Here is an 18586-nt window from a genome sequence, read left to right on the forward strand (position 1 = left end):
AAATCCCAATCAACGTGAAAGTGTTTGCCTATAAACATGCCTCATTCTGCCCACCTCACTCCTACAATTATCCATAAATGGTCAATGCAAACCCGTCATAAATATTAATAAACACATTTTTTCTGTGGAAAATAGCAGCAGTATTAGAAAAAAAGTGCAGTTAACTAACATGTCTGTTAGTTGCACTACACTTGATTTTAATGAGTTTGACAAAATAATAGAAACACCTCTCCGTCTAACGCAGTACATTTCACCAGCAGCACAAACTGCAGCCTCCATAAAGTTCTCTCAACAGCTGCAGTCATGACTTTTCTCTCAGAAAGAGACCGTTACCAACCTGTCTCTCTGCCTGTCCCTTTCAGGTGGTGGTGCGGGGCTGGAGTAACCAGGGACTGCGTGATGAGCTCTACATCCAGCTGTGTCGTCAGACCACAGAGAACTTCCGCTACGACAGCCTGGAGCGAGGTTGGGAGCTGATGGCCATCTGCCTGGCCTTCTTCCCCCCCACACCGCGCTTTCACACCTACCTGGAGGGCTACATCTACCGACACATGGACCCTCTCAATGACACCAAGGGTGAGGCAGCAACACACACACACACACAGCCTGTGGCCCTTTACTGCTTGTTGTCCTCTCTCTCTCCCCCTTCACTTTTAAGCTGTCCTATCTGTAATAAAGGCAAACGTTACAAAAATAATCTTTTAAAAAATATATATAAGTGTATATATATATATATATATATATATAAAATACCATGGTCATTAATCATATATAGAGTCTCAGTATATAGAGACTCAGAGTGGGGGACATGTCTCGATCAGCTCTGTGCTGTGTAGCCCCCCTGGGTTCAGAGCCAGGAACATCTGATGGAAGGCAACAGTGCTGGTGACCGGTCCACTTGCAGCCCTGCTGAGACAGAAAAGAGGAGAGGAACAGGGTTTTGAAGGGGAGGGGACGTGACAGGACGAACAGGGAAAAAGGGTTTAGACACGCATGTATACGTCACAGCAGGTGATTGTATTGATGAGGCACAGGTGGTTAACTCAGCGAGGTGCAGGTGATTTGAGTCAGTGGGGGAGAAGCGTGGTCTTGTTCCTGGAGCACTGTCGAGTAAGTCCAGCTCTCTTCAGTTTAATTTCTGATCTCTTTGGAAGAGATCTCCCAAATGCTTCACGATGTTTGCCAGTCTGTAAGAGTGTGTGTGTGCTGTTTGGTGCTGAGCAGGTGGTGTACACTGCATTTTCAGAGCCTCTTTGCTGAAAACAGCTGCTGCTGTATCCAAAAACAACCCTATGAGAGCAGAGAGAGTGAAACAAACAGTAAAGTTGCGTGCCAGGCAGCTGAACAATGAGCTGAACCTCACTGTGATGCTGTGTAAATCAGAGCGGAGCTGCAGATTCAGCTGATCTTTCTCTGTGAGTTTATCATTACAAGAAACACCTGTCACACTGTTACATTGATTTCCCATTGTTCATACATTATCATAAAAATATCTCTTTTAGTTTCTTAAACAAGACCACCATCCTCTCCAACGTGAAAGCTTTGACTTTCCTTAACAGAACCATCAAAGTGTTAATGCTGTCATTGCTTTAGTTGCCTTAAGCAGATATTTTAGGAAAACAAATAAAAATATTATCAGAGAACATTTCGCAGATACATTCAGTTTGAAGATTTTGTGACCTTGCAGATATGCTCATTAAAAACCTTCCCTTGTTATGCTGATACAATAATTGTAATTGTAATATAATTTGTTTTGTCACATTAAATTCAAAACATATTTTCTTTTGCAAATGAGGGCTACTGTTTGCTGTATCGTGTTTGGATAGAGCGATGCAATAAACATTAGAACCTTTAAAGATGACAATCCCAGTGCAGGGACTCTGTCTAGCTGTTCTGGAGCTTTCAGTCATATGATCTCTATGAGCAGATGGAGTTTTCCCTGCTGTCATGGAGATATTCACATTTTTCGGCACTTAAAGGACTTTCCTTCCATATTAGATTAAAAGTTGAAGTTCAGAGTTCATTGTTGACCTTGGAATGAGCAGCTGACAAAACAATCTACCACACAGTCAACCTAGTATCTGTTCTAGACAATTTTTCTCTCCAATTCTTGTATGGGAATCAGGGAACTGCACAGATAAAACTCACACAGATAAATGTTTCTTAGAGACAGCCCCTGGACAGTATGTCCCACAGTCCCACTAACATGACACAAGGGGGCCTTTTTATTGCCTCCATGTTGGCAGTAGCTGTGGTCGGAGCCAGGATGTTTTCAGACTGTCCTTCTGTCTGTCTCATTTTCATGAATGCAATATCTTAAGAATGCCTTGATGAAATTTCAAATGTCAAAGGTCAAGGTCATTGAGACATTGTGTGTGATATCTCAGGAACACCTCGAGGGACTTTCTTCAAATTTGGCATACAATCACTTGAACTTGATTGTGCACCGAATAGACATTGGTTGTTCAACAGAAGGGGAGACATTTGGTCAGGTTCTGAACTGGTGACTCTGATCTGTAAACTGTGCTGATTGTGGATATCTTCTGTGCTGCGGGGGGAAGAAGTGTGTGTGAAGCATCCATGTTTAAGAACGTGTAACTTCTCTGCAGCAACATCTGAAGCCATGTCAGCTGTCATGGCCTTATGAGGAATTTTAACTGTGACTGAAACTCTGCTGGTTCGTGGGGGCGTATGGTAATGGCAGTTTTAGTTTGCAGAGGATATCTGGACAGTTTTGGCTTTTCAGCTGCTTAATCTCAACCACTCTTATATGACAAAGGTTGCTGCTTGACCACAGCTGCTGATTATTCTTTAATCCAATGAAAGTTCTCAGTGTACCGCAATCTCAGTGAACGTTTTGGTTGGGGTGTTTATAATGGGGTGATATTGATCTGACCTGCACTCAGGACAGTCTTTGGGGAACTCCAGGATGAAATATCAGATAAGAGAGAAACTGATACAGATATACAATCCAACAAATGCATCTTCAGACCAGTTACTCCTCTTATTTTATACAGAAAATCTATAACCTGTAAACCCAAATCCCATGCAGAATATCAGTTGCTATGGAAAGCTCAGTATTTTAACATGAAGGCCAACAGGCAGCTGCAAAATTACATCCCACAACCACCGACCCTGAGCAGGAGACGCGGTTAGAGACATCAGCACTGACAGTCTTTAATAAACTGCCTCACAGAGCATTTTATAAGTGTTCCTGTTTCTGCTCTCTGCCTTCATGTCTTAGTGCTCTGCTGCCCCCCACAGGTGGAGGGAGCTGACCTGTCCACTCTTGTTTCCTTCACTCAGCTTGTTTCATGGACTAAATAACGGTTTTGAGCTTAAACAAACTCAGGAGGACGGGTTGTTGTGAGGGTTATTCATTGAAGCACTGAACTCTCCTCAATAGTTGCCACACTGAGAGCGAGATCACGCCTGATGTAAACAGGTTCATGTGAAACAGGAAAATAGCATTTCAGCAATGACAAAAAAGCATAATAGAAACAATTTATATTTGATCAGAAATACTTAGTATTTCTCAGTATATTAAACCTTTGAAACCTAAGCACATTTATTTTTTACAAGGCATTTAACAATTGTGTCCTGAAAATTGCAAGAAGGTGACAAAAAAATATAACCTGACAAAGAAAAAACAACCTTGTTTAAATAATAGACAATAAGAAAATTATTCAAAAAGTGCATGGAAATTTCCAGAAAAGTATTATTATAATAAAGTTCCAGAAAAAAAATGTATAGCTTATTCAATTTTCTTAGTTCTGTTTATTATTTTTATTTTATTTTATCACTTTTTTGTGGTCATTTCCTGTTTTGTTTTGTTTTGTTTTTGTTTTTTTCTCTCTCTCCACTCTTTACTGATATCTTGTCGATATTTGGGGCATTTCTCCCTAAGTTGCTCATTGCCTTCTTTCCATGTTTTTGAAAGAAATCCAACCAGTTTGCTCAGGTTTCAAAGGGTTAATTTTGACACTGATTTCTTAGGGATTAAAATCAATCAATCAATAAATCCTTTATTCCAGACTCAGGGTCCATATAAAAAAATTTAAAAGACAAAACATCACATACACATACAGGCTGGTGACGTGTTGTGCTATACTTTATGTCAGATAGAGCTACAATTATTTCATTCTCAGAGCCACCAAGATGGTAGATAAATTTATACATGAGGTTCCTTAAAACAGCTTGGAGGGTATTAACTCCTGCAGCCACACACATTTCACTGGCAGTACACGACCCATGTCTCTGGAGTAATATTCTCACGGTGTTATAATAAGCCACCTGCAATCTCTGTAAAGTTGTCTTTTTGTACTTAGACCACAAGTGGGCAGTATAAAGTGGTGTACAATATGCTCTAAAAAAGATATCTTCACTTCATTTGAACACGTACCAAATTTACATGACAGAATGTTTGCCTGAGCATACATCACCTGGCACTGCCTCTGAATATCATCATCATCATCTGTCATTTCTGCTGTTATGAAATGTTCAAGATATTTTACCCTATTAAAATGAGAGCAAAATATCAAATTACATATTTGATAAAACAATCTCAACTAGCAGGGGAAAAATGTTTATTGACTTTAAGATCATATTGTCAGTACTGTCGCCACGTTCAAGAATGAACTCAAAAACATATTTACTCTTGTTTTCACACTGAGGCGAACCTCTTACTATGAGTTATTGGGAATAATATATTTATCTGCTCAAGTAAGACAATAAAGTGTGTGTTTTAAGTAGGCAATAATTAGCCAAATGTCAGTCTAAAGGAAGTCACAAATGTGTCTGTTACTCTGAGTTATAATCTGTAACTTGCAACCTAACTCTGAGTGTGACAGGCTCAGTGGTAAAGAACTTTAAATTAAGTGGTGATCTGTTACATGGAAAAAACTTGTGTCAACAACTCCACTCATCTGCTGCGCTGTTGAAGTGTGCAGACTACCTCACCTCTAACCCTACACTTATTAACAAATTCTAATTGCCTGACTTGTATATGTGTGCAATCATGAAAAATGTCGTAGTATAGCATGTCGACCAAACTAATGAAAAATTGTCATCCTATAGCATGTCGTCGAAAAACATGAAAAAAACATACTATAGTACGTCGTCCAAAATCCTGAAAAATGTCTTTAATAGAGTATATAATGTCATCCAAAATCATGAATTAACAACATACTATACTGTGTTGAACAACATCATGGAAAAACGTCATAGTATATGTTGACCAAAATCAGGCACCAAAATTATGAAAAAACATCATACTATACTATATTGTCCAAATTCAAGAAAAACCCTCTAACAGTGGCTGTCTTGTTTTCTCTGTTTCCTCAGGAGTGGCCATCAGCAGCTATGCTAAATACTGCTACAGGAAACTGACAAAAGCTGCTCTGACTGGTGCCAAGAAGGTAAGCAGCTCTGTGTCTGCTCTGTACTCATGTTGTTTCTGCTGATAACAACAAAACTCATTTTCCCCAAAGCACAGGCTGCATGCTACGGAGGCTTGTAGTTCCTTTGACAAGTCACCAGCCAGAGCATAGATGGAGGGGAGGTTCAGACACACATTATAACAAAGAAACTCATTTTTGTGTCATTTATAGCAACAAAAATATGCTAGGAACAATTGCCTTTATAACTTAAGCTAAAAAACAGCATTGAGCTTCAGTCATTGTGTGTAAGAATCAGTATATCAACCAATTCTAAAGTTCCAGTGGCTGAAGGCCTCACTTCCTCTTATCAGGTGTTCAGTATCCTGTCACCATCTATCCAATATCTTAACCAGCAGGGGGTGACAATGCATAAATTAAACTAAAGAAAAATACTTAATTGGCTCCAACACTCCAGCCCCAGTTGTCAGCCATATAGGTATACCATCACTAAAAACAAAAATAAATTAATATTAGTATATTAGTAAATTAATCAAAACAAAAACTGTTTTCAAGTAGGTTGTAGGTTCTAGAGTTGTAGACATAACTTCCATGAAGATTTTTTATTTCTTTTGTAAATAAATCGCATGAAAAAAGCAAACCAACAATGTGTTAGTCTGTCTCTCAAGACATTCTGACTTCTCGACTTCATCTGTGGCTAAAGCCCACTGGCTCCTAGTGAAGACACACATTTTAACCAGCTCACAAATACATTGTTTCATTTTTTTAAAAACATTGTTTCATTTTTTCCAAAAACAGCCCATTACTAAAGGTGTTACCAAACGTCTCTCAAACAGGAAGAAATAGTGCCTTTCTTGGGGACTATTTTCAGTGGCAGATATATCACACTGTCTGTTACACACACAGTATTTGTCTGTAGGATCAGTAGGTTACTGATTTGAGTTTGGTTTGAGAAATATAGACCACCAGACTTTTCCTTTAAAAGAAGGAACATGATCATATATCCATTAATCCTCAGTTGTTGGAGTGTGACACCGACGAGTCCAACATGCAACATTATGACAAGGCAAAAAGTGGCTGGCACACTGCAGAGCTCCGGTTATCACTTACTGAATGCACAAAGTAGAAGTGATGTTTTGAGCAACACAGCTCTTCATTGTCATCTTAGATACGTTTGTGATGAGTTGTGACCAATCACGTGAACAATATGTTCCAAAATACATACCAATAAATAATTACACACAAAATACATGTGTAAATATATGTATAAATATTTGTATTGTACCTGGTCCTTTGTTCATTCAGAGGCTAATGAAATATATATATGTGTGTGTGTGTGTGTGTGTGTGTGTGTGTGTGTGTATTTCCATAAGCGCCAAAAATAATCTTCATAAAAATATATAATATGTATGAATACTCTATCTTGAATATTCGTGCCAGTAAAGCTTGTTTAGATTTGAATTTTAATGTAACGTGACTGTATTCTATGTTTGTGTCGAGTGTGTGTGTGTGTGTGTGTGTGTGTGTGTGTTGGCAGGCAGCAGCTTGGCTCAGAGCCTGTGTAGCATGTAGTGCCAGAACCTCAGCAGGTCACTGACACACAGGTCATTTGTCACTTTTAGGACTCCATAGTGTGTGAGTGGTGTTAACCTGCTGACCTCTGACAGCACAGCACTGAGCCGAGGGTCCTGTGGATGGAGCCATGTCTTTCTCACTCACGTCTCAATATTTGACTGTCCTCTATATTAACAAGGACTCCTGTGTGTGTGTGTGTGTGTGTGTGTGTGTGTGTGTGTTCAGGGTCTGCAGAAGCCCAGTCTGGAGGAGATCAAGCACGCCAGGAACGCCATCTTCAGTCCGTCCATGTTCGGCTCGTCCCTGGACGAAGTGATGGCGCTGCAGAAGGAGCGGTACCCGGACAGCCAGCTGCCCTGGGTGCAGACTCGACTGTCTGAGGAGGTTCTGGGTCTCAATGGAGACCAGACAGAAGGTATCTTCAGGTGAGTAGAGCAGAGAGCGGCAGGGCCAGAGGGCAGAGAGCAGAGAGGAGAGAAGGCTGCAGAGGATGGAGACAGTGCAGGTCTTTGAAATCAGACGTCAGTGTTCACACATGCAAAGTAACCATATGAAAACTTATTTTACTAATTGTTTAGTATCATTTTTATTTGTTTGATCACATGCTGACTGTAAGGTATATCAATGATTTGATGATGATGAAAAGAAATGACTGTTTGCATTCTGTAGTTGTCTTTCTATACAATAGTTCTGGTTGTTCCTGGCTAGATCTGCCTTTGTGCTGCATTCACACTGTGTGCACAAGCACCAGACATTTACAGAAAACATAATGTGGAGGACAAATGAATGATGAATGCTCTCAGCCCGCGCTTCGTGTGACTCAGCTGTAAATGACTGTTTCTCTAAAGTAGCTCCTCAAGGTTCATCTGCTGCCCCCAGAGGTCCACAAAATTACTAACAAAACTTTGGAATCATAAGTTTCAATCTGAAAGAGTCTTATGCCAATGGGGGGCAAACACAACACTGATATTATCATCAGAAACCAGATACAGCAGAAGAGGAGACTGACATGGAAAGATGAGGGGCTTAAGTTTAACTCTCTGATAGCAGTCTTCTCGTGCTGTGTTCTGAAGCATTTCACAAGCATTAAACCTTTGACATTTGAGCAAAATCATTAAGTTTATTAAAAAAAAACACAGGGGAAAAAACAATCAGATAAGTCCTGCAAATTTAAAAAATGTAGAAGTTAGCCTGATAATTATCAAAAAATAAAGAAATGTATAAATATATAAATTAAAATTTAAAAAAGAGCTAGGAAAAAAAGAATCATTAGAAAATTATCAAATTTCTAGGGAAAAATATCAAGAAAACTACAGGTATAGTTATACATTTAAAATTAAATGAAACATATTTCTTAAATTTAATATAATTTTTTTTAAATTTTCAATTTTTTTTCATTTTTGTTTGTTCCTTTACTTGTACTTCACTTTCTTTTTTCTAATATCAGGTAATTTTCCTTTCACTATTTACTAATTTATGGCCAATTTTTGGCCAATTCTTGTTAAGATACTAATTTGCCTTCCCATGTTTTTGAAAGAAATCAAGCCAATTTGCTCAGCTTTCAAAGGGTTAAACAGCCTGTGACCTTTGACCTCCAGGGTACCAGGGGACATAGATGAAGTCAATGCGCTAAAGCTGCAAGTGGATCAATGGAAAATCCCCACAGGACTGGAAGACCCACACATCCCAGGTAAACACTCACTGAGTCCCCACATTAACTCTCTGTAGCCCAGACAAGGTGCAGCACAGTGCAGTTTAATTCAGCTGTTTTTAATGTGTTTTCATGGAGGTCTCATGCTGTCTGTCTGTCTGTCTGTCTGTGTGTGTGTGTGTGTGTGTGTGTGTGTGTGTGTGTGTGTGTGTGTGTGTGTGTGTGTGTGTGTGTGTGTGTGTGTGTAGCATCTCTGCTGAAGCTCTGGTACAGGGAGCTGGAGGAGCCGCTGATCCCTCATGAGTTCTATGAGGAGTGTATCAGTCACTATGACAACCCAGAGGCAGCTGTCAATGTGGTGCTGGGTCTACCACACATCAACAAACTGGTGCTCTGCTACCTCATCCGCTTCCTACAGGTAACAAACAGACAGACACAGACAGACACAGACACAAACACAGACACAGACACACACACACACACACACACACACACACTTAACACAGCCAACACTAATCCTAAAGTAAATAAAATCCTGAAGCCAAGTTACAGCCCCACACTAACATCATTTAAACAATATCACACGAGAGAGAATGATGTTGTGCTGGTATATCATCACCGCTGTGATTCCGTCGTAGGCACAAGGCTACAGGCCGAGTGCCGAAGATAAGCAGCTGTTTAGTATCATGAACATCTATCTCTGTGTTTTCAGTGAAATCAGAGTCTGTTAACAGACACTTTGTGAGATTCAGATGAGTTAGTGTGACCAGACAGATCGTTGCTGCAGTGTTAGTCCGCTCACTGCCGTGATCTCCGTCACCTCGTCTCAGACAGCATGTGTGTGTGTGTCGGTGTCTCTCAGACTGTGGATAGTGTCAGACGAGTGTGCCCCTGTCTCACTGCACATCCTTGTAACATCTGTAACAGCTGGTTTACTCCCATAGAACAAACGTTTACCAAAACCCACCCGTCACAGCTGCCCCCTCCTGGTTCTTCATAACTTTTAGAGTCAGCTCAAGCCACACTTCAAAATTCCTGTCCTTTCTTTCTCGCCCCCCACTCCTCTCTCTCTCTCTCCCTCCCCCACCAACTGACAGCTACGTGGACAGTGACAACTCGCTGTTTGAACCTGTGCTTACACCATACTACTATAAACATATCTCACTTTTAAAACATATCCCACTTTCACTCTTACACTAATTAACGGATTTTGAACAGCCGTGAAGCGGAGTGATACATGCAGAGTTAAAAGTTAACAGTCCCAGTGATGTTGTACTCCTATATCAGCACTCATGGAATACCTCTCGACCAATCAAATTGCTTGGTCAGAACTAACTGTTATATAATTGTAGCTGGTTAAGCTAACACTATAACAATATCAACATGAAGCCATGACCTTTGACTGGTGCTGAGGTGGGACAGGCTTCTCTTGTCAATCAAACAGACATCTCTACATGCAGTAATATGTTTCACTGTCACAGTTTAAGACATTTTAAGGATGAGTTCACCCAAATGACTGTAAAAAAAAAACAACACAGAACAGAACTTACCACTAGCAGGAGTGATCAAAATAACAGATGGTGTCCCTCAATCAATTTTCATCTGAGTCTAGCCTAGCAAGCATTTTTCCATTATAAGGTGTTTTATAGGAAATCTCTGAATTTCCTTTGCATGGACTTCACCAAATAGCTAAGGGCTTAGATAAAAATCTTAAACATCTTAAGCATTACAACAGAAAGCAAATAAAATAAAATGTAAAATATCTTGAATCTGACTTGAGGCGCCTTCAGAGTACAGTAATTCTTTAAATATAAGAATGTCCCAGTCCCTTTTTCTAGCCAGGCGTGGCAACACACACAAAAGGCCTATCTCAATCAGAAGCTCAGTCTGGTTACCATGCAGTTCATTTTTATACTAGTCCTTTGGCTACCTGCTGGAGCTAATGTTAGTTAGCTGCTTAGATTGTGCATACAAATAAAGATGTTTAAACTGTTGTCAAAAGGGACATGCTGCAGACATGGGCAGCTTTAGATTAGAGAGTCGTACGCTAGAGATAGTGGATTATCGATTTTCTACAATTTATTCATTCAGTTTCTTTTACTGAAACCAAGAGCAGCAAAGAATACAATAATATCAGTGTAGTAAACAAGAGAAGAAAAAGAGGTTTAAATAAACATTGATTGTATTTCCATCTTTGCAGGGCAACATTTTTGTGTTAAATGAAATAAAAGTCCCATATAGACACCTGTCCCAAATATCAGCCTGTTGAGTTCAGTGGTTAAAGCAAATAATAGTGTGGACTATTCATTGAAGTTTAAAGGTACTGTGCTGTACTTTGTGTGTGTCCAGGTCTTTGCCCAGCCTGCCAACGTGGCCATCACCAAGATGGATGTGAACAATCTGGCCATGGTCATGGCTCCCAACTGTCTGCGCTGCCAGTCTGACGACCCCAGGGTGATCTTTGAGAACACCCGCAAGGAGATGTCCTTCATCCGGGTGCTCATCCAGCGGCTGGACACCAGCTTCATGGACGGGATCCTATAGCCCCCCACCACACACACACACACACACACACACACACACACACACACACACAAACAAATACACACACCACACACACGCACAAACACACACACACACACACACACACACACACACACACACACACACACACACACACACACACACACACACACACACACACACACGCCATCCATACTTTACCCCCAGCCTCCCCTACACTCCCTTTAACCCCTCCCTGACAGGCTCCACACACTCCCCCAGCACAGGAACATCACACATGCACATTGTCGCTGCTGGGTGAACACCTTGCCTCTCCAACATGTTTACTTTGTGGAACTAACTAAACTGCCTTGTTTTCAAGTTTGACCACTGACATCTTGAGTTGAACCAGCTGATTTTCTAGTTCAGTAGATGTAGTTCTTTAATGACATTGACATGAGAAAAACACCACTATTGGAGTTTCAAGGTTTTCATACGCTAACAGTACTGTGTGTGCCTTCACATACATAATCCAGTGTACACAGCCAGTGTGAAGGAATTAGCAGGGATCTCATCATTCAGTTGGATTCATGATAGTTTCACAGGCACACTCACAGTCAAGGACCTCAGTCATCTGAAATCCAACTTCTTTGTTTTATATGAACTGATTGCTGTCTTTGTTCCCCCCTGCTTAAACACACACACACATACACACACACACACACACACACACACACACACACACACACACATACACAAATAGACAATAGACACACGCACATCAGTACATGCACACACACTTGTATTCAAAGTCTTGCCCCAGGATTCCACCTCCTGCAGTGTATAATACCATCAACGCAAGATCCATCACCCAGATGAACGACGCATTCAAACGTACATCACACACACCATGCATTCTTAGGGTTCAGCACCAGATTTTCACAAGATATAAATCCTAACCGCACCACTCCACCACAGCTTTGTTATATCACATTGATCCTGCTAGATGTAAATGGCCCATGTTTCACGCTGCCACAGATTAGAGGAAGCTGAGAGCTCAACGCAGAATCTCTCCTGTTTGCCTCAAACTGTGCTGTCACTGTGGGACAGAAACCACCGACACAACATTTCAGTCTATCTTCACTCTGTTGTCCTGAACATGTGCAGCTGTAAAGGCAGACAGTGATAAGGTGATTGCTCTGTTGGTCACTAAGCTATAAATTGAGGACAACATGGACACCAAATCCCCCCGAGGTGTGTTTGATCCTCCAGACATATTAGCATAGACTGTTTTGGAATATAAGTATATTCTAAAAATGTAAACGTATACTCTGCAGTATTGTATTTTACTGTTTGTAAAAACGATGAACCCTAGATTCAGTCTCATTTGGCGTTTTGACTCACTATTTTTGCATTTTCTCTGTGCTATGTCTCTTGGAAGCGTTCTGCTTAAGGTCGGGCCCCTGGTCGATACCTTTTTTATAAAGCCAGACCTCATCTGAGTGCTGTGGGGGTACATGCCCCTAAACATACAGGACATAGAAAATAAGAAAAAGCCAGGAAACAGAGCAGAGTCTCTGCACAAAAATACACCACAATACAATTCTGGAGGGTCATAAGGAAATAATTGAGGAGAATTACATTGCATAAAACTTCAATGATTATTTGCTTAAACTACTAAACGTAACAGGCTTATATTTGGGACAGGCGTCTATATGGGATGGGATTTTAATTCCTTTCACACAAAACTAAAGACAGAAACACAGATGCTTTTTTGCATCTCTTTTTGCTGTCAGATGAACTGGATGATTGAATTGAGAGAAACTTACCAAGTTAACCATGTGTGTAGCATGTCCATACTGACAAAAGTTTAAACTTTTGTATAAGTACATGTGAGCTAAGCAGCTAACTAAAGTTATCTCCAGCAGGTATTCAACAACCTGGTTTTATACATCCAAATAACTTCCTAAAAATAAACAGCATGGTAACCAGACTGGGCCTCTAATTTAGACAGTCCTTTATTTGTCATTTTGCAGCATGGTTTTACTCAGCACGGCCAAAAGTGGCTACCCTTTGGTAGAGGATGCAGAAAAACAGGGATAGTAACAAAAACAGACTACACTCATAAAGTCATCAAACTGACTCAATGGTCCATTATGCAGAAAATCAAAGTCTGGTAGTATTAGCCACCATAACCTACTGGTCAAACCAGACCACATCAGACTGTAGCAGACCAACCCCTGTCCCCTGAGTGTATTAAGCAGCATATTATTGTAAGCAGCAGTATTTATTTATTTTTTTCTGCTTGCAAGTTCATTTTTTCATTTATGAAGGAGATGCGATATTTCTTCTTCCTCTCGCTTTACACATACACTTTGGTTAGTCGTAGTGCTAAAATACAGCACAGGTGGATTTTGGTGTCCATGTTTTACTCAATGAACACAAACGAAGGCCACTCTAGTTTCTCCTGATTGGCTGAACAGTGTGTGCTAACAGAAAATCAACCAGCGACTCTCGCCCTGGCTCTGACAGATGATCTCCTGTCCTCGCTTCTAACGTGAACTGATCTCACAGCAGTAATTAGCATTAGGTAATCTTGAGGAAATCTGGTCACGTGTGTCCACTCTGCCACAGTATTTGGTGCAGTCCTGTCACCACAGCCCTCCTGAAACCATGAGCCACACACACAGTGGAAGAGATGATAGCAGCACTGCCAATAAGGCCCATCCTCCTACCCCACCGGACCCCACCGGACCCCACCGAACAAATCCACCACCACCACCAAGCCCCGACAGGCCTTTCTGCTCACTAATGATTTGTGAATGTGTCTACCTGCTTGTCTGTCTGTCCATCATTGTTTACAAAATGTACCGTCTCTTGCATCCATATGGTCTTTGTCTCTGAGCAAGTACTGTTGTTTATTGGATTCATTTGAGATTTTGCTGTATTTAACAGAATTTCTATGTTTTTTAACCCATTCTTTTTATATGATTTAATTTATTTCTATTTATTTGAGGAGATTTCCTTAATGCCTTCTCAAGATATTGTATTGTAGGCACCAGTGTGTGTGTTTTTGTTACAGCACGAGAGTGTGTGTGTATGATTGCGTGGATGTTGGATTGACTGTAGTTCAATATGGTAGGTCACATACATGTTGATGTATGACTGTCAGTCTCGCTGTAGGTTTGATTCATTGTGTGGCACAACTGAAAGGCTGATTGTGAATGCTCCATGGAGACACACACACACACACACACACACACACACACACACACACACACACACACACACACACACACACACACACACACAGACAAATACACACACACACACACAACAACACACACCATCCTGGAACACACACACACACACACACACACACACAGACAAATGGACCATCCTGACACTGACTTACACCGCAAAAGGTCCAGACGACACTCAGTCTCACAGTCGATCTTTGACTAAATGAACCTTTTTTCTTTGTGAGGAGACTGTGATGAGTGTTGCTGTGTGTGTGATGGGCGGCTCACTCACTCTGACATACACACTCCACATAGATGACATGTACATTGACACTGTACAGACTGTAAAAATAAGTATATAGAGAAACAAGAGCAGAAAAAGCACCATAAGTAACAGTGGAAATTGTTATGGAAGTTCATGTAACAGGGTGGGGGGTTGTTTCTTTTCCTTTTTTTTTTCTCCAAGTCTTGTTAAAAGTGTAACTTTTCCTCAAATTGATCGAGGTCTAAAAGTGGCAACTTAAACCCATCATCCCTACAGTCTGTGGACTACATGGGTTTCTACCTATAATCCATTCAAGTACTACTACGTGAGTTTAAGACCTGATACCTACAGCTGGAGGTCACATTCATACTCCAAAAAGAAGTTATTTGTCTGGAGAGTAAAGTTCTGGGTAAACCAGAGATCTGCAGGAAAGATTATAGGATGCCGAAGTCAGCCATCAGTCTACAGCAGCTGGATCACCGACTGCTGAAACATGCTGCAACACTGTGTGCAGAGAAAGTGGCGGCTTCCTCCCTGTTGGACAGTAGGACCACCTGACACTTCCCAACATTTTCTTAGAATGGAATTAGCTGCTAAATGCAAAAAAAAAACGCATCATGCCAATGTCCTGTCCTCATATACCCCTTATCCACCAACATGGAACTGGTTCTGTTCTGGTTCCAGCAGCTAATTTTGAACTGTTCAGAGCATTTCCACCAAAAATACATTTGTGCAGAACCTGAAAAGTTAAAAAACAGCAGTTTTTTTTTTCGCTGAAGTGCAGCCATAAAGACATCAGTGTATGTGTCATATTCAGCAGGTTGGAACAACAGGATGGAGGACAATAATAAGAGATTTTCAGTGAGAAAAAAAAAGAGCATGCAGTGGTATCATTCAGTACGCTCGTTCAGTGAAATTATTTTTAGTCCGACTAAATCTGGACTTTTAAAATACATGTAAACATGTTAGTGCTACTGAAATTGTACCAAGTAGAGTTTCTTGGAGTCAGAGTAACACACACACACAGATAATTTGGGAGTTGATTCAGTTGGAGGTTGATTTACTCTGTCATGTATACACCTCAACTGGCCCTGAACTGCACATACTCCATTATCACTGTGCCGGGTTTTGACCTAGAGGTCAAACAGCATACATTTATAGAAGAAAGACGACAAAAACAAAAAAGAAGAAGGGAAGAGAACAAAACTAGACAAAGGTATCAACAACTTGTTTGATATGTGATGTAATAGGTCAACAGGAAGTAGGTCCAATAGAAACTAGCTGAAAGGGAGCATCTCTGCACCTGATGTGGAGGAGTCGCACATACTTTATCAATAAATGGATGCTCCCCCAGTGCTTGTATACTGGGACAAGGACAGTGGTCCAACTAATGGCCCCATCGAGCTATAACTGTAGCTCCACTTCACTGTGCATAGAAACGTACTGACTGATAGTTGGCCCATATTTGTTTTGGGATAAAACCAAATACCTGCAAAAACATGCAGGTAAACAGCGTGATCTGCCATCTTACTGCTACTGTTTACTTTGAGGAGTGCAGTATGCAACAGCCTCCATTGATCACACATCCTTAATTACAATTGTTCTGATCAAAACTGGTGGAAACTGACTCACCAGATAGCATGAAGGTTCAAAGAATCCTGAACGAAATGGATTCAGGAACCAGAGCTGATTTGGTGGAAAAGGAGTATCATTGGGGTTGCCAGGTTTAAACAGTGTCCCAAGCTCTACACAGAAAGCAGGTGACCTCCTGCTAACTAACAAGATGCAATGTGTAAACTGCACTAGCAAGTAAGTAAACTATCTGAGGACAGGAAGCTAACATTGAACAGGCCATCCTATGCCATCTGCAACTGTCAACATGATGATAGATTTTGTAGCAGTTTTTATCATTTGAAAGTGGCAAATTGGCTTGATTTCTTTTAAAAACATGGAATAAAGCAATGAGTAATTTAAGAAGAAATTACCCCCAGAATAGTGAGAAATTAGTAAAAAGTAGAAAGAAAATTACTTATGAAACTAGAAGAAATAAAGGAAAGTAAATTAACAAAAACCAATAAGAAAAAAGCTTTAAAAAGTGCTTAAAATAATATTAGGGTTAATAATAATAACAATTATGAACACAGTTTTCTTGACATTTTCCAGATAATTTGCTAAATCTACTAATTTCTTGCCTTTTTTTCACCATGTTCTGGAAACAAGTCAAACCAATATGCTCAGGGCCCAAAGGTTTAAATATTTGAACACGTAAACGGTGGCTGAACACAGCACAAGAAAACTGATGTCGATCCTGGTTTTTATAGGGTTAAATCTAAGAGAAAATTGAAAAAGGGCACAAAGTTGAGTTTAAAGTCATCTACCTGCCCTGGATGGAAAATCTGAATGAGATAAAACCCAGTACATGACACCCCTTCATGTTTTTACTCTGTAAGGTTCATGTTGTTTGGACACTGTCCCTTTTTAAATAAACATACATACATGCTTACAAGAAAACCACACCAGAACAAACTTGTCCCTCATTTGACACTTGACCTCTCAATGAGGTATGGATCAGGCCAACAGTTTTCACTTGATTTCCTGTAAAATCACAGTACATGAAAGCCTGGCCGGGCTGAACTGTCACGGCAGTGTGTATGAGTGTGTAAGTGGTGTGTGTTTGTGAGAGTGTCTTTGTTTTCTGTGAGAGATGGTTGTAGATAGACCCCACAAATCAACTGATTAGCATGCAGACATAGGGTCTTCACTCTCTATGACTTGAATTTACTAAAATATGAGAATATACGAGGAAAACAAACTGAATTTACAGAACATAAGTGTTACAGTATTTAGCTTTAAAAAATCCACTAAGAAAAAGATTAAGCTCTTTTAATCTGTTTTTTCTGATTGTTTTTTCTACTTGGTTCCTACTAATGATGATTTGGTAGTCGGTGTCGATGCTGTTCGTCTAATGTAAAAAAAAAGACAATGAAGAGGAGGTGTGAGATAGCTGCTGTGAAACTGCTCTTCACCTTGACGTCAATCCTCCAGGTTTTTCAGTTGTTCCTTAATGTCCACTGTCACTCACACTCTGTCCGAGGGACGACTCTGGAAGTGTAATGGCCGTTGGTTTAATAAACGATTCAAATGTCAAACTAACAGGATACTTGTTTATTTTGTGTGCTCTGATACAAGAGAACATATTAAATGTTGCATTAAATAAATGTCACATAAATGGAGCCGATGAAATATGTCACACAGCTAATGACAAAGTAAAATCATGTATGTCCTACCATAACTGTAATTTTAACAGAAAGATGCATTTCTAGAAGAACTTGTAAAACCAGATTGATACACTTCTCTGCTCTCCATCTGACTGCTCAAAACAGTGCGTACACACACACTGCAGCTTATGGACAGTGGAGAGGTGACTGATGCTGCAGGTGTGAGTCAAGAAAGATCTGAAAACACAATAAAAGCTTGACTTTGGAATTTGCAGCTTTGACAAAAGAACACACTGTGTTCTGTTGAGCTGAAAGATTACAAACTTTACATTAAGTGCTACCTTTTCACAGCCACCTTTCACTCCCACAGGGAGTTCACATGTTGCTGATGTAGTCCGCCATTGTGTTGGTGGAATTCCATCCATTAACCACAGAACACAGAATGGCTGGAGCATCTTCAATGCAGTGTTCCAGGTGTCGGGATCTCGGTCTCCGAGATTTCTTCTCAGGTCAAGGGTCAAGCGGTCTGCTGGATGATGTGTCCTCAGTCTCTCAGCGAACTCCAGCAGTTCAGCAGGGTGAATGAAGTTGGAACTGTTCAGGATGAAACACAGCACATGAAACGCATGATAAAATGAAAAAGACAAAAAAACACTGCCGCAGCTGAGCAGCACTGCTCAGCTGCGGGAGATCTACAGAAACAGTTTCGACAGTTTTTTGTCAAACAATGTGCATGG

General features: G+C 40.4%; 1 protein-coding gene and 1 long non-coding RNA gene across 2 annotated transcripts in view; one reads left to right on the forward strand and one right to left on the reverse strand.

The window, feature by feature from the left end:
* arhgap39 (Rho GTPase activating protein 39) overlaps positions 1-11216 on the forward strand; it is a 119622-nt gene extending 108406 nt beyond the window's left edge. Inside the window, exons 6-11 of the mRNA XM_042512818.1 lie at positions 363-576; positions 5344-5417; positions 7197-7396; positions 8570-8661; positions 8871-9040; positions 10972-11216. Of these exons, the coding sequence (XP_042368752.1) occupies positions 363-576; positions 5344-5417; positions 7197-7396; positions 8570-8661; positions 8871-9040; positions 10972-11166 (945 nt within the window). The 3' untranslated portion in view covers positions 11167-11216. The remainder of the gene's footprint in view (positions 1-362; positions 577-5343; positions 5418-7196; positions 7397-8569; positions 8662-8870; positions 9041-10971) is intronic.
* Positions 11217-17775: 6559 nt separating this feature from the next.
* On the reverse strand, positions 17776-18280 carry LOC121962691. The gene is made up of 2 exons (XR_006107157.1): positions 18191-18280; positions 17776-18086 (listed from the first exon to the last, which is right to left on the reverse strand). It is a non-coding gene; the product is annotated as an uncharacterized LOC121962691 (long non-coding RNA).
* Between the last annotated feature and the right edge of the window lie 306 nt (positions 18281-18586).

Source organism: Plectropomus leopardus, chromosome 3 (assembly GCF_008729295.1).
Source record: "Plectropomus leopardus isolate mb chromosome 3, YSFRI_Pleo_2.0, whole genome shotgun sequence".
NCBI lineage: Eukaryota > Metazoa > Chordata > Actinopteri > Perciformes > Serranidae > Plectropomus > Plectropomus leopardus.